The sequence below is a fragment of the Haemaphysalis longicornis genome, unplaced genomic scaffold (genome assembly GCF_048455015.1).
Source record: "Haemaphysalis longicornis isolate Haplotype H1 unplaced genomic scaffold, Haemaphysalis longicornis Haplotype H1 scaffold_4, whole genome shotgun sequence".
NCBI classification, from domain to species: domain Eukaryota; kingdom Metazoa; phylum Arthropoda; class Arachnida; order Ixodida; family Ixodidae; genus Haemaphysalis; species Haemaphysalis longicornis.
Window position 1 is genome coordinate 21069133 of NW_027526361.1, and position 13036 is coordinate 21082168.

The 13036-nt window shown below is 46.9% G+C and overlaps 1 protein-coding gene across 2 annotated transcripts in view; it reads left to right on the forward strand.

The window, feature by feature from the left end:
* The window catches only part of LOC144178354 (cholinesterase 1-like), a 47386-nt gene that overhangs the window by 32877 nt on the left and 1473 nt on the right, over positions 1-13036 (forward strand). For both annotated transcript variants that reach the window (XM_077706135.1, XM_077706136.1), the window contains exon 7: positions 2304-2615. In XM_077706135.1, the coding sequence (XP_077562261.1) occupies positions 2304-2615 (312 nt within the window). The remainder of the gene's footprint in view (positions 1-2303; positions 2616-13036) is intronic.

The window sequence follows — 13036 nt, forward strand, 5'->3', positions numbered from 1 at the left end:
TACCATCGGTTTTGGTGAGCGACACTGTGACAGCATGCGAGCCTGAAAGCCGAAGTGGAAATCCCACGTTTGTGGTGGTCATTTTATCAAGAGCCAAAGTTATTCACCAACTCAACAGCCCGAGCTACAAACCATCCCTCCTCCCCTTCCCGTTTTACCCCCTGCGTAGAATAAAGGCTGGCACCGATAGTTAAAAAATGTGGCAGTGTTAACGTCAGCCGGTGTTTTTTAATGCTTAAGTATTCTTTACAGAGTACCTATAAAATCGTGTAATGCCTGGTAAAGACACCAAAAACGTGCGATTAGTTGCCTCAAATATAGGTGCATGAGCCCGAGTCCTTCACCACAGACACATTTCCGACACGCTGGAAAAAGTTTAGATTTGGAGAGGGGGCAGGGAAGTTCAAAATTAAACAGCAAAATCATCTAGCCCTCGGTCTAATGATTATGGTGGTTGAACACAAAACTTTCTTCGTGCGAAATCGAATGGGAAATGGTTAAAGTCAAAGACGCTGCGATCAAAAGACCAAACTGCGTGCTGGTCAAATTCGACGCTTAACTAGTCAAAGTTTAAATCGAGAAGGCAACCAAGGAAACCCATACGATAGAGCATTGCGATAAACCATCATCGTCGTTAGACGGAGGTGTGCATGATTTTTCAAGCGTAGGTAACAGCTTGTAAACCGACCGCAGCATTCAGTTGTGAAGCTGAGTACAGGTTTCGGGCACCCTCCTGTCTTGCGTCCTTCAGCCACGCAGGAATTGGTTTTTGAAAAACCACTTACCAACTAGCCAGCAACCATTGCAATTCTTGTAACGCAATGCTTCTCCATGACAAGCAATAATATTCTACTATCATGCGTATTTATTCTATCAATGATTCCCGATGACTGTAGTAAGAGCATTTCTGTGAAATTAAACACGTTTCAGCCGTCGGTAATGAAGTTACGGAAGCGTCGTCCGTCACAATTTCTGTTTTGAGGTAAATCTTCGAAGACACCCTCCAACTTTGTCTTTCGCTTGTGCACGACGTCGGCGCCGTTTCGTCATCAACTGCCAAAGGCCAGCGCCGCAGCATTCCTAGATCGGTTGCACACACCGGCTTTGTGGGAGCATTTAGCGGCAATATACTCCTCGATTCGCGAAACTGCATGCAGGCATGAAAAAATTGCATGAAGCAACGAACTTTCCCTTCCAGCTTGACTTCCAGCTTGGCGCATTGAGCGTCGTCTGCTATTTGTAAATACTGAGTATGGGCGTAAATAGCACACATGGCATGCCTCATAAACATCACATCCACACTCAAGATTTACCGATCTGAAAAATGCACGTGGGGTTACGTTCGCTTTGCACGCCGCACCGCAAAAAAAAAACGAAAGAAAGCCATGCACAACTACGCTGCGCTGACCGCCACCGGCATTCCACTGACGAGCGGTTCGCCACGGGCGGCGCTGTTCGCTGGAACGACGGTGGTGCCATACAACGGCTGCCCGGTCCCTATAGAAATGTACAACGTAAAGGAATCGAGGCCGACACAGGCCTTTTCCCTCGCTTGGCTTAATAGCAGTGTTCATTTCTCTTTCGTATTTCGATGTAGTATGCATGGATGTTGTCTGCCAGAAAGGAACTGGAAAAACATTCAAGGTCAACATTCAAAATCATTCATTCAAGGTCAAGGTCATTTGGCCTTTAAAAAGGTCAAATGTCCCTTTTTGAAACGAAACCGTAAAACACGCGAAGCTTGATGGTAAACACGCAATGCACAACGACAACTAAGGTGAGCTTCATTCAACGCATCTTATAACGAAAATATGAACCGGAACACTCACATAGCGCGATTTCTTTCCATGTAAGTTGAAATAACGCACTGATTAATTACAAAAACAAAGTTAGGAAATGTGACTTTCCTAATGTGCTAATAGCGTACCATTATTGGACCCAAACGAACAGTATTTTTTGTTTCATATTTTCGTATTCGTATTCGTATTCCATTTGTCTATGGCTACATATATGGGTAATTTTTTTATTTTTTAACGCTCACGAGGGTGTGCCCGCATAGCCGTCTGCTCTTCGGCCGAAAGGACGTGGCTTACAAATAGACCTGCAAATGAGAATTTAGCTCGTCGTCGTCGTCGTAATCACCATCATCAAAATCATCACTACCACCATCATCATCAGAGATTCTTAAAATGGGCTTTACTGTATGGCGTTCAGCACGAACACATCGCACGTTCAAGTCACTTATTTGAAGCTTGGCAATGCGGAAGCCCCAGGACACGTACGCGTGCTTCGCCCCCGTGCAGCTGCTACCTGTCGGACCAGGAGAGCGGCAGCCAGGGCCAGCAGAATGTTACGTTCCAGCACGTGGCCTCGGCGGTGCTGGGCGACATGCTGTTCGTGTGCCCCATGAAGCGCTTCGCCGAACGGTTCTCGCAGCGCCGCAACCGCGTGCACTACTTCGTCTTTAACTATAGCCCCGCCACCACCCTGGTCCAGTCGGACGACGCCACCCAGTTCGACGACCTGCTCACCCTGTTCGGGATCAACCTGGACAGCACCGAGTTCGACTTCTCCGCCGCGCTCATGGAAGTCTGGGGGGACTTCGTCAAGTCCGGGTAAGGGACGACGATGCGTCCGCGGGACTGCTTTGTCAGGCCACTATCGGGTCACTTGCTAGCACGCAGAGGGCTTGGAGGCAAATTCTAACGGTTGCTATTGACGATGCCGCTGATGATACGTCCAGCGTTGAAAACCTCAATGATAGCCCACAGCGTTTTAGCGCATGTCCTGCGCGATTGCGAAGACGCTTGTCTGAAATTAAAGCTCGTAATTGAAATTACGCTAGGGCATTTGACAAGGTAGGATTAAGCCGAATTCGTATTAAGGAAGGACATTAAAAAAACAGGCAGAACTGAAATCGAGTTGCTGAGAAGCACTATCAACTCGATATATATAGACGTAAGTAATCGGTGATCACTTTTCTGGCCGTTTTGCGCTGTGGCCTTTGTAGAGAGAACGCATTCAGGACTCCATCGGAAGTCCCAGGCTTAGCGGCAGAAGGCACAATCAAGAGAAACGCGAGATGAGAAAGAACTGATCGTTGATACCGGCGATACCGCGCTACAATAAATATATGTATGTTCTTATTGCGCAAAGGGGTGGCCAGTGGCCAAAGAAAAGAGGGGGTTGTTTGGGCGGGGGTGCAGGGTTTCTAAGGCCCCAAATTCTTCAGGCTAGGCCCGATTATTTTGCAAACTCACACAAGAAGAGTAACGTCTCCTTGGTATGACTGGGATTCGCGGGCGTCGTCCGGTCTTCAAACGATGGTACTTGTCGGACGCATCGGGCCCGGAAATGCCCCCGCAGTCACACAGGAAGTGCCGAATTTCCTGCTTGCCTGTGGAGTGATCGCATGCGCGCAGTATGGGCAGGGGTATACGGTGGGTGGGAGAGGCGGAAACGTCGCGTCTTTCTGGCTCATTACATTCCGTCGCTTCAACGTAAGAGCGCCGCTTGTGCAGCGCATCCTCATTCTGGGCGGCTCCTGTTGGGGCCTTGTGGGCTAGAACTCGAGCTCCTCTGGGTAAGCCTTTCTGAAGACGGTCGCTACAGTAAAAGAGGGGCCTTTCGCTTCTACTTTCCTTGGCCGGCCCTCGCTTCTAGTTCACTAACTATCCGCGCGCCGCGCATTGCGCTGCCCTTAAAGGAGCCATGAAGAGAAAATACAACTTCGTGTAATTTGAAAGAACTAGGATTCAATATCACACTCAGCTCCATTACAGCCACAAAAGATGTTTTTTAACGAAAAAAAAGCAAGAAGTATTTAAAAACTTTCAAATTTTGCGCCACAGTGACGTGTTATGAGCAAGAATGACGTCATACGGGCCAACAATAAAACATAATTTTCAGTGCGTTAACTGCACGTTAGCATTCAAGTGATGCGGACAAATGGAACTAGAGGCCCTATTAAAGACGTCAAGTCATGTGTCGTCGCGACAGGTCAGTTAGGCGGCCGCCAATCGCACAGACAAGGTTCCGTGACGTCATAGGAAAGTTGCGGGAAATTGGCTAGGGGGGCGCGACTGCTTCACACGTTTTCTTTAATATCTCCGTTACTTTTTCGAAGATTGCGATGATATTGGTGTCATTGTTATCGGGACTAAGCGGTCTTTCTAACAAACTCAACTTGTATTTTGTCTTCATGGCTCCTTTAAAGCACTTTAGAGTTCCTGTGTATGCTCCCTACGGGTATGCTCCCGTAGGGAGCATATACAGGAACTCTAAAGCACTCAAGGCGCTCGTGCCACCTATCGCTAAGCCAAGAAAGCTTGCAAAACAGTATGAAATACCAAAGCGTGTCAGCGCACAGTTGAAGTTCTATATGGAAGAGCCGATGCGCGTGCGAAGTAACTTGTTCATTTACCCACATTCGTCTACGCAGCACGGCGACACTATAAGAATCAGCTCGAATTATTTAGATGTTCGGATTAACGAGGTGTGAATTCACGAGCCTCATTCCTATCTAGCTGAACCAGTTCCGCCCGCGCCGTCGCAACGTACGCTTCCTTGCTAAGACCAAGTCTGCGGGGCAGCACGTTCAAGCTGGCGTTGTGCTATGGGCACTGCGCTCGCTTGTACTATTTTATGAATCTAGGCATTGCATGCTCGGTTGTCGGGAGCGAGCTGTGGACCGGATGGCGGAACAAAAAAAAAAATGGCAGCCGAAAGGAGTGAAGGGTTGCTCCTTTTCCTCATGTTCTTGAGACCGTGAAATGGCAGAGCGTGAACAGTTCTCATTCCTCTAAGCGGGTAGGGATTTTACTGATCATATACCAAACACAATCGCGGTTGTTGCTTATCGCCACCTCCGCCCATCAAATTTAAAAACTTCTGCGTCAATTTCCGACATTATTTTGGTCGCAAAGTTCTGTTGGCTGTGTTTTCTTGGCTGTTCTCGCAATCCAAAAATGAGATGCGCGATGTAATATTATGCTAAACCGTATTTATCCGAGCTTAGATAGTCTAAAGCGACTCAAATCACGGTATAGCGTGTGAATGGTCGTAATATATAAAGGTTCGAAGAAGGTAAATACAAGCACGCGCCTAGAATGCCGAACACGCTGCCAAACTTGGCAACACAAGCTCCAAATCATGATCCGTGACACTTTCTTGCACACTGAGAGTACAACGCCGTTGAAGCCCTCTATATTAGGGAGTTTTCATTCAGTGCATAGCATTTCTTGTAGGTATCATTAGTGGTTTGCACGACTGTGTACCTCTAATGCTGGCATCAACGAACGACGACGTGAAATTGCGGGCTTCAACCGAACGCGCGACAAGACAGTATGCGCACTAAGCATTTTCTGGGCACGGTGCACATGGTGCCGTTTCATAGTACCAATAGCATGCCGATAATAACGGAAGTACTGCTGATGCTCTTACTGTACCCCTGGGGTACCACAGAGAAGTGTGTTAGGTCTTTTACTTTGAATTTTTTTGCAACCACACAGTTAAATGTTGTAAATTATCCCGTTCCAGCACGCCTCTTTGCAGACGACCGCATGCATCTGAATAAAATTAACGGCACTGGGGATCCACATGTGTTTAACTCGACATCTGAAAACTGTATTCCTTGAAGAAGTGTCCGGCATGTAGCTCAACATTAATGAAACACTATCTCTTTGTATCACTAGAAAAAGAAACACCCTCTCCAATTTTCTTATTAACAGCGAAGCTGTGTAGCAAGACGTGATCTTTCCTGTCCGTGGTTACGAGTACGTGGCTCGTGGCTACCGACCAGCGTCCCCTGCGCACGCTTGTCAAGCGAAGCATATCCACTTAGGGAAATTGGCCGAAATTGCCCCCCCCCCCCAAAAAAAAAATTACGCCCATCTTCCCGCGAGGGAACCCTGATGTGATGCGACGCATCAGGGGGGAACGTTTGGACTGACGCTGGTATTGGATTGCGTCAGTCCACTCGCTAAAGGGACTGTCGCTACCTTCACGTCTTCATCGGAAGAATCAAGCCAAGCACGAAGTCATCAATCGAAGTCACGCGGAGTCGAACGAGAGCGAGCGCTGACTGAACCGCCGCAGCGTGCTACCCGCTTTATATCCACAGCGCCTGAAGGAGAGGAAACAGCGGAGGAGAGTCGCGCATGCGCGCACTTGCGCGACGGGAGCGGAGCGAAGCGAGCTAAGCGCGCGCACGCAGCTGTTGTTCATGATAATGAGACGGAGTGAGAGTGTTGCGCACAGCTGTCGGAGAGAAGAGCGGAGGAGAGTCGCGCATGCGCAGGTGGCGTGCGGACGCCGCCGACGCCGACGCAGGAAGGACATGCCTCAGAGCAAAAGATGCGTCGCATCTAAAAACACGGCAGCGTTCGCCGTAATCGTGGCAACACTTGTTCGCAACGAGAAAGACACGTCATAGCATACGCCCCTCCAAGGTTATGTCCAATGATTATCACTTCCAAAAAAAAATTAATGAAGCCCACACTTATGTAAACAATGATAAAGTAAAGGTCGTTGCGGCAGCCAAGGAGCAAATCGGCTGCAATTGTGGACTTAAACCGCCGTGATGGTCGTGAAGGTTGCGTACAGCTTCGCTACCTTCAAGTCATATGCGTTGGTGTGCGCCTCCTTCATTTTTCCCATTCGTGACCAACTCCTGAAACGAGTGCATGAACACAAATATCTCGGCTTAACAGTACTCCGTAACGCAAGTTGGAATACTTGTGAAAAATTGCGCGTCTGCTTTCCGGTAACTTCGCTTATTGCGACACAAACTCAACAGTGCTCCCTCACTATGTAAGTTTTCTCACATTTGAAAGCTTGAAAGTTTATTTATTGCGACAACGTGCACAGAAATAACTAGTACAGTTGTCGAGGGAAACGGTCAAAAAGGCAAAAAAAAAAAAAAAACTCAAAAGGCGACGTCCCCTTCCCCCTACCCGTTTTGGCATGACTCTGCGGAAAATGGCATGTCCCAGGAGACTATAAAGAATAACAGAAGAATGTGTGCAGTTATACAAACAGAAATCAGCTTTCAGTATTTAGAGGGAAGCAAGAATTACAATACAATATTCCACAGAATGAAAAAAAAAAAACACCAGCTCTCAGTTTTCAGAAAACAATAAGCAGAATTCAAGATTTCAGAGTAAGAAAGAAAAAAAAAACAGCTCTCATTTTTCGTAAAAAATAATAATAACAATACAAGATTTCAATGAGAAAAAAAATTTGCTCTGTTTTCAGAAGGAAACAAACAAAACAACAAAAAATTTTCTGTAGTTCTAGGAAGTACGTGTCTAATTTCTTTTTGAATGCTTGTTCAGATTTAGCGTCTTGTGCCATGGTTGGAATTGCAGGGTGATTGTTTAAAAGGTCGGGTATCTTGTAGCTCAATTTCTGGTGGCCATAGTTTGTGCGAGTTTTTGGTTTTGTGTATATTATCTGTCTAAAGACGTATTCATGTTTTCTTGACGCGTATTTTTTTGTAAAAGGCATTACGGTCAGTCCTCATTTGGCGATAAATAATTGCCAACCAGTGCCAACCGCATGCTCGGGTATTTGCGCCGGAACTTCTACTTCGTGCCGTCAGATGTTAAATTAACACTTTATAAGACACTCGTTCGTCCAAAATTAGAGTACGCCTGCGCAATCTGGGATCCCGGCAAAATCACGCTCACCCAATCCATTGAAGCCATTCAGAATCGTGCGACTCGTTTCATTTTATCAAACTATAGCCGTAATGCCAGTGTCACCTCAATAAAATCTGTTCTTGCCCTGCCTGACTTGTCGGCACGTCGCAAATATCATCGTCTTTGCCTTTTCCAAAAGATATTTTTCCATATCATTCACCTGAAAGAACAGCTTATGCTTCCGCCTACATATATTTCATCCCGCATAGACCTTGTAAACAAAGTTGGTGTTCCTTCTTGTCGCACTGACCTTTATAATGATTCTTTCATCCCAAGAGCCAGCGTTGACTGGAACCATCTTCCCGCCTCCACTGCTGCCCTCTCAGACAATTCCCAATTCAAGACTGCCCTACAAAACCTCATATGTTAGTGTGTAATAATACTATGTACTCTCACCAATGCACTACCATTGTTGGATGTCATTGTTCTGTACCCCCCCCCCCACTCCTTTCTGTAGTGCCACTTGGCCCTGAAAGTACTGTAAATAAATAAATAAATAAATAAATAAATAAATAAATAAATAGTTTTTGTTTATAGAGTTCATAATTATCAATACCTGGTGTTTTATAAATGTTACAGAACATTGACTGATATAAGGTGCGTTTTCAATTATGCGTAAGCCTTTCTTTTTGGAGCCGGCATAGGTATTCTGTTTTTTTTTTTTCTACTGTTGAGTCCCACGATAGAAGGCGAGAATGTACAGTTGCTTATTTAACCAAGCAGGTTGTAAATATTTCATTTTATAAAGAATACCAACGGACCGGGATATATCTGTCCGTAAATTGCCACTATGAAGAGACAAACACAAATTTTCATTGAACACGACGCCAAGGAATTTGTGTGAGCTAACTTGTTCAATGAATTCAACTCGGAAATTGAGAAAAACTTGTTGCCCTACACGTTTGTTGCAAGCTCGGAAAAGGATATATTTTGTTTTTGTTGTCTTTAAATCCAGTTTGTTTCTGCTTAGCCTAGTCCGCAAATTTTAAAACCATTAATTTGTTTGTCTTTCTAGCAGATCCAGATTTCCGCCAGAAAAAAAATACGTTTGTGTCCTCTGCATCTGCAAGTTAACATAAACTGCAAGTTAACAACGTCATATATAAATATAATACAAATAATAGCGGGCCGAGAATAGATCCTTGTGGAACACTGTATACTTAATTTGTCCAAAGCTGTACCTGGCATGACCAATTTCGTTGTATTGAGAGAGAGAGAGATAAACTTTATTTGGAGGAAGTGTCTCGAGGAGAATCGAAGTGGTGGTGACAAGTAACGGGCTGAAGGCCCGCCACCTCCTGGATGTCTTCTCCTTGCCTTAGGTTGGTGGTCCCGTGGTGGCCGTAGGCTGGCGCCTTCTGGCGACCTCTTCTAGAGTTCCTCTATATAGCTCCCGCAGGGAGCTAGCTAACCTCTTCCGCCCTCGTGACCAGGCGGACCCTGTAGGTCCGTGTCGGGGCTGCGAAGCGAGGCCTCCCACCTCTCCTCAGAGGGGATCTCGGGGAAAGGGTAGGGTTGCCACCTGCCCGGTTTTGGACCGGCCCGACCGGTTTTTCAAACAGCGGGCCGGTCGCCGGTCCATATCTAAAACCGGCCGTCATTGACCAGTTTTTTGGCCATCGTGCCCCGATTATGTTCGTTTTGTCACGTGGCCAGGTGGAGGCACGCCTCGAATAGAACAATGAGGAGCGGCAATTCCACGGCAGCAGCTTCCGAAGACCTTTCATCTGCGGTGGCATCACCATCCGAACCTTCGTACGTCTGCTACGCATGTGGGCAGTCACTGAAGCCAACCATCCATCACCTTGTATGGGACTGCGTAGGTCTCGTAGGGCCACGTCAGACACATCGGCCTGCCTGGGTACTCGCTTACGAGGAGTGGATCCGTCCGAAGGGCCGCATCAAACAGACTTTATCCGCACTTTGGCGGTTCGTTCTGGACTCCTCCATGTTGGGACACTATTGAGGTCTTCATTTCCCCTCCCTCCTCTTCCCCATGTGGCCTTGAGCCATCCCTTTTAATAAATGTTCGTTGTTGTTGTCGATTTATAAGCGTCAATTCAGCGACTACGACAATATATATGTGCCGACAAGCTGCGCAAAGACGCGTGAACAAAGACAAGACGTCACGTGTTTCCAGAAAATAACGTTTAGATTTCCTTTTTAGACACTCTTAAACACTTTCTGCGCAAATTTATGATGATTTCTCACTAGAAAAACGCTACAACAATCGGCATTGCATGGCGAAAAACCCGTGGCGTCTGTTTTCCAACACAAATTCAACCTTCTATATACCCCCCCCCCCCCCGCCCCCCGGAGGGCCGGTTTCCTTTTTGGGGAAAGGTGACAACCCTAGGAAAGGGTCCTGGGGGCATGCCCGCATGATGCGAGCCAGGTTGGCATGGGCGCCACATAAGGGGCACGCCGAGGTTGGATAGAGGCTGGGGTGGATATGGGTCATGGTGGCCGGATTGGGAAAGACTGCCGTCTGGAGTTGGCGCCAGACGTGGCTTTGCTCTGATGTGAGCGATTTGTCTGCCCGAGGATAGATCCGGCGGGAGAGGAGGTAGTAGGTGGTAATATCATAAAAACCGATCAGACGGTCCCGCGCGGACCGGGCTTCGTGGTAAGGATACGGGTTCGGCCCTGCCCGGATAGTAAATCCTCGGGCTAGGTCATGTGCCGCCTCGTTTCCCTTGAGCCCAGAATGCGCGGGGGTCCAGATCAGTTGTACTGGGGATCGCGGTGGGTTCCTGAGCAAAATTTTGAGAAGGCGATTATGCAACTTTTTTTTAGACTGAGACAGGTCCTCCTGATTCCGTACTTCCTTTTGAAGTTTTAGAACAAAATATCGTGTTTGACGGAATCGAAAGCCTTTTTGAAATCGAGAAACCCTCCAATAGTAAACAATTTTTGTTCGAAGTTATCAATAGTTTTATCTTTTATGTTTAGTATATCCATTTCAGTTGATTTTTGTTTTTGGAATCGATACTGTTGTTCGGCCATGATATGATTAGTTTTATAGAAGATTAAGATTCGAGTATTGATTACCTATTCTATTACGTTTGAAAAAAAAATGGGCAGAACTGAATTTGGTGGATAATTGTTCATGTCATTTGGATCTCCACTTTTAAAAATTAAGGAAACTGGAAATTTTTAAAATATCAGGAAAATCACCAGAATTTAGTATCAGGTTGCATATATGTGAGAGTGGCTGACTTGTATATTGTGCGACTTCTTTTATCGGCTGTATCAATTCGTCAACCCCGCATGTCCGGCTGTTCAGTTTTTGAATTAAGCTCGGAGTTCCTGACTCAGTAACCGGAACAAAAATAGTGAGCCCTTAGTACTGAATGGAATACAATGCGTTTTACTAGGATTAACTGTGTCCGTGACAGTAGCAGCACCCAATCGTAAAGAATACATGTTAAACTTATCCGCAAGCAAACTTCCCCTGCACTGTCTCCTTCAATAATACTCTCGGAAATAACTTGTCCCTCGCCTTTCTCCATAAGGTTATTAATATTGTTCCAGATTTTTCTGGGGTCGTTATAAAGAGCCGCAATTTTTTTGAAGTATACATTACGCGCATTTCTAATATCAGAATTTAATTTGTTCCTCACTTTTTTAAACTGATTAAAAACGTCATGATTTCTCGTCTTCATGAACGAAGCAAAGGGTTTATTTTTTCTTTGATTCTTTTAAGAAAGCTATAGTCAGTCCATGGTTTCCTTATTTTTTTGTATCTCTAAATAAGTTATAATTGTAAGGAAGTTTGTCTGAGAAATGGAACAGAAAAAAAAATAATGAAATGTGAACGCGCTCTGAAACAGATGACGTGACTAGGTACGTCCTCACTTGCGGCGCCGCGCGCGCAAAAACGCCGCCGCTTTTTGAAGGCCACACTACTGGGAGCGCGCGCGCGGAAAGGCGGCGGCGGCGGCGGCGGCGGCGGCGGCTCAAACCGGTCCTCGCCCTCTCCGACGGTGTAGCACGGAAGAACGTTTCTGCGCGCTCGCCGGCTGTCCGCGCCGGCCCAGCTCTCCGAGGAGAGCACTGACCTCGCTCACGTGGCCTCTCTCACGTGACCCGGGCGCTGATTGGCTCGGCGAGTTTGGCGCAAAGCGCCTTGCCGCGTAAAATGGGTCCCAGCGCTATTCTTTCGCGGCAGAGGAATCTTGCCGCAAAAGGGCGTTTTGCGACCCGCGTTTTTGCGCGCGCGGCGCCGCAAGTGAGGACGTATACCTACTGTTGCAGGAAACTCACTCATTTGTTGTCTTTTTTTAGTCCTTCCTTTCGAAGCCTGTTCACGTGGCTCAGCCAAGGCTGCTCAGTGTTACCTTTCATCGAGTAGCTGTGGCTCTGTGCCCTATTGAGAGGCCCCCCGTGCAACCGATTACTCATGTCTAGCAATGTTTAAATGCGCAACCAGTAATCCCAAGCCTTAAAAACACACCTAGTTATGCTTCCACCAGTATAAAAACTTTTTAGTCCATTAATCTGTCCTAAGATCAGTACATGTCCCGGGCTGTCCTGCGCATGCGCAGTTACATCTTCCTGTCGACTGCGCCAATTATAGGGCCGCTAGCACAGCCCACTGATAAAGTGGCGGCTCCCAGGACGAAGAAAAGGTCTATACAGTCTTGAACTTTCCTCTAGCGTTTGCACTGCACCTTAATACCGCTGTTATTATTAGTTTCAAGGAGGATACACATCCGCCCCTCCAGCGTTTCACAATCCCGTATGTCTTTAAAGCGGAGGAGAGTTGCTGAGTGAGCAAGCTGGAGGGGCGCCTCTTCTTAGCTATTAACCAGTGGTGATGCCGCGAAGCAAGGCGGCAGGTGCGGGATTCCGACTTCAAAGAACCTACAAGTTGGATATGATCGCACGAGTAAGTGCGCTGACGACGAGGGCTATTTAACGAGAGCCAAAATGCCACACACAGGGATGATGTTTTTCTTTCTCCATATAAGAAAACTTCTGCTGGTAATTCAAACCAGCTCATGTCGCGAGTCGCACGCGGCACAACGTCTTATCGCCACCACGCGGATACCGGTAACTTGACTAAGTTGAACTAATCACTTCGGTTCAATTACCCTGCGCCGGTAAGAGTGACTATTACCGCAGAATTTGTGGCACACGGGCGCGGGTTTGTCACTCAGTCACTAAATCGAAATTTCATCCCGCATTTGTTGTCCTCACCCTTGAGTCCTGAGCCACTGTATGCAGAAATGTTCGAACCCTCGAATGACGTCATGGCCTCTAGAAGTTTCCGGTTGCAAGCAGGCTGTGCTTCTCGTGCAGCCCGATAGTGTAATTATGGCGATTGCAAATGT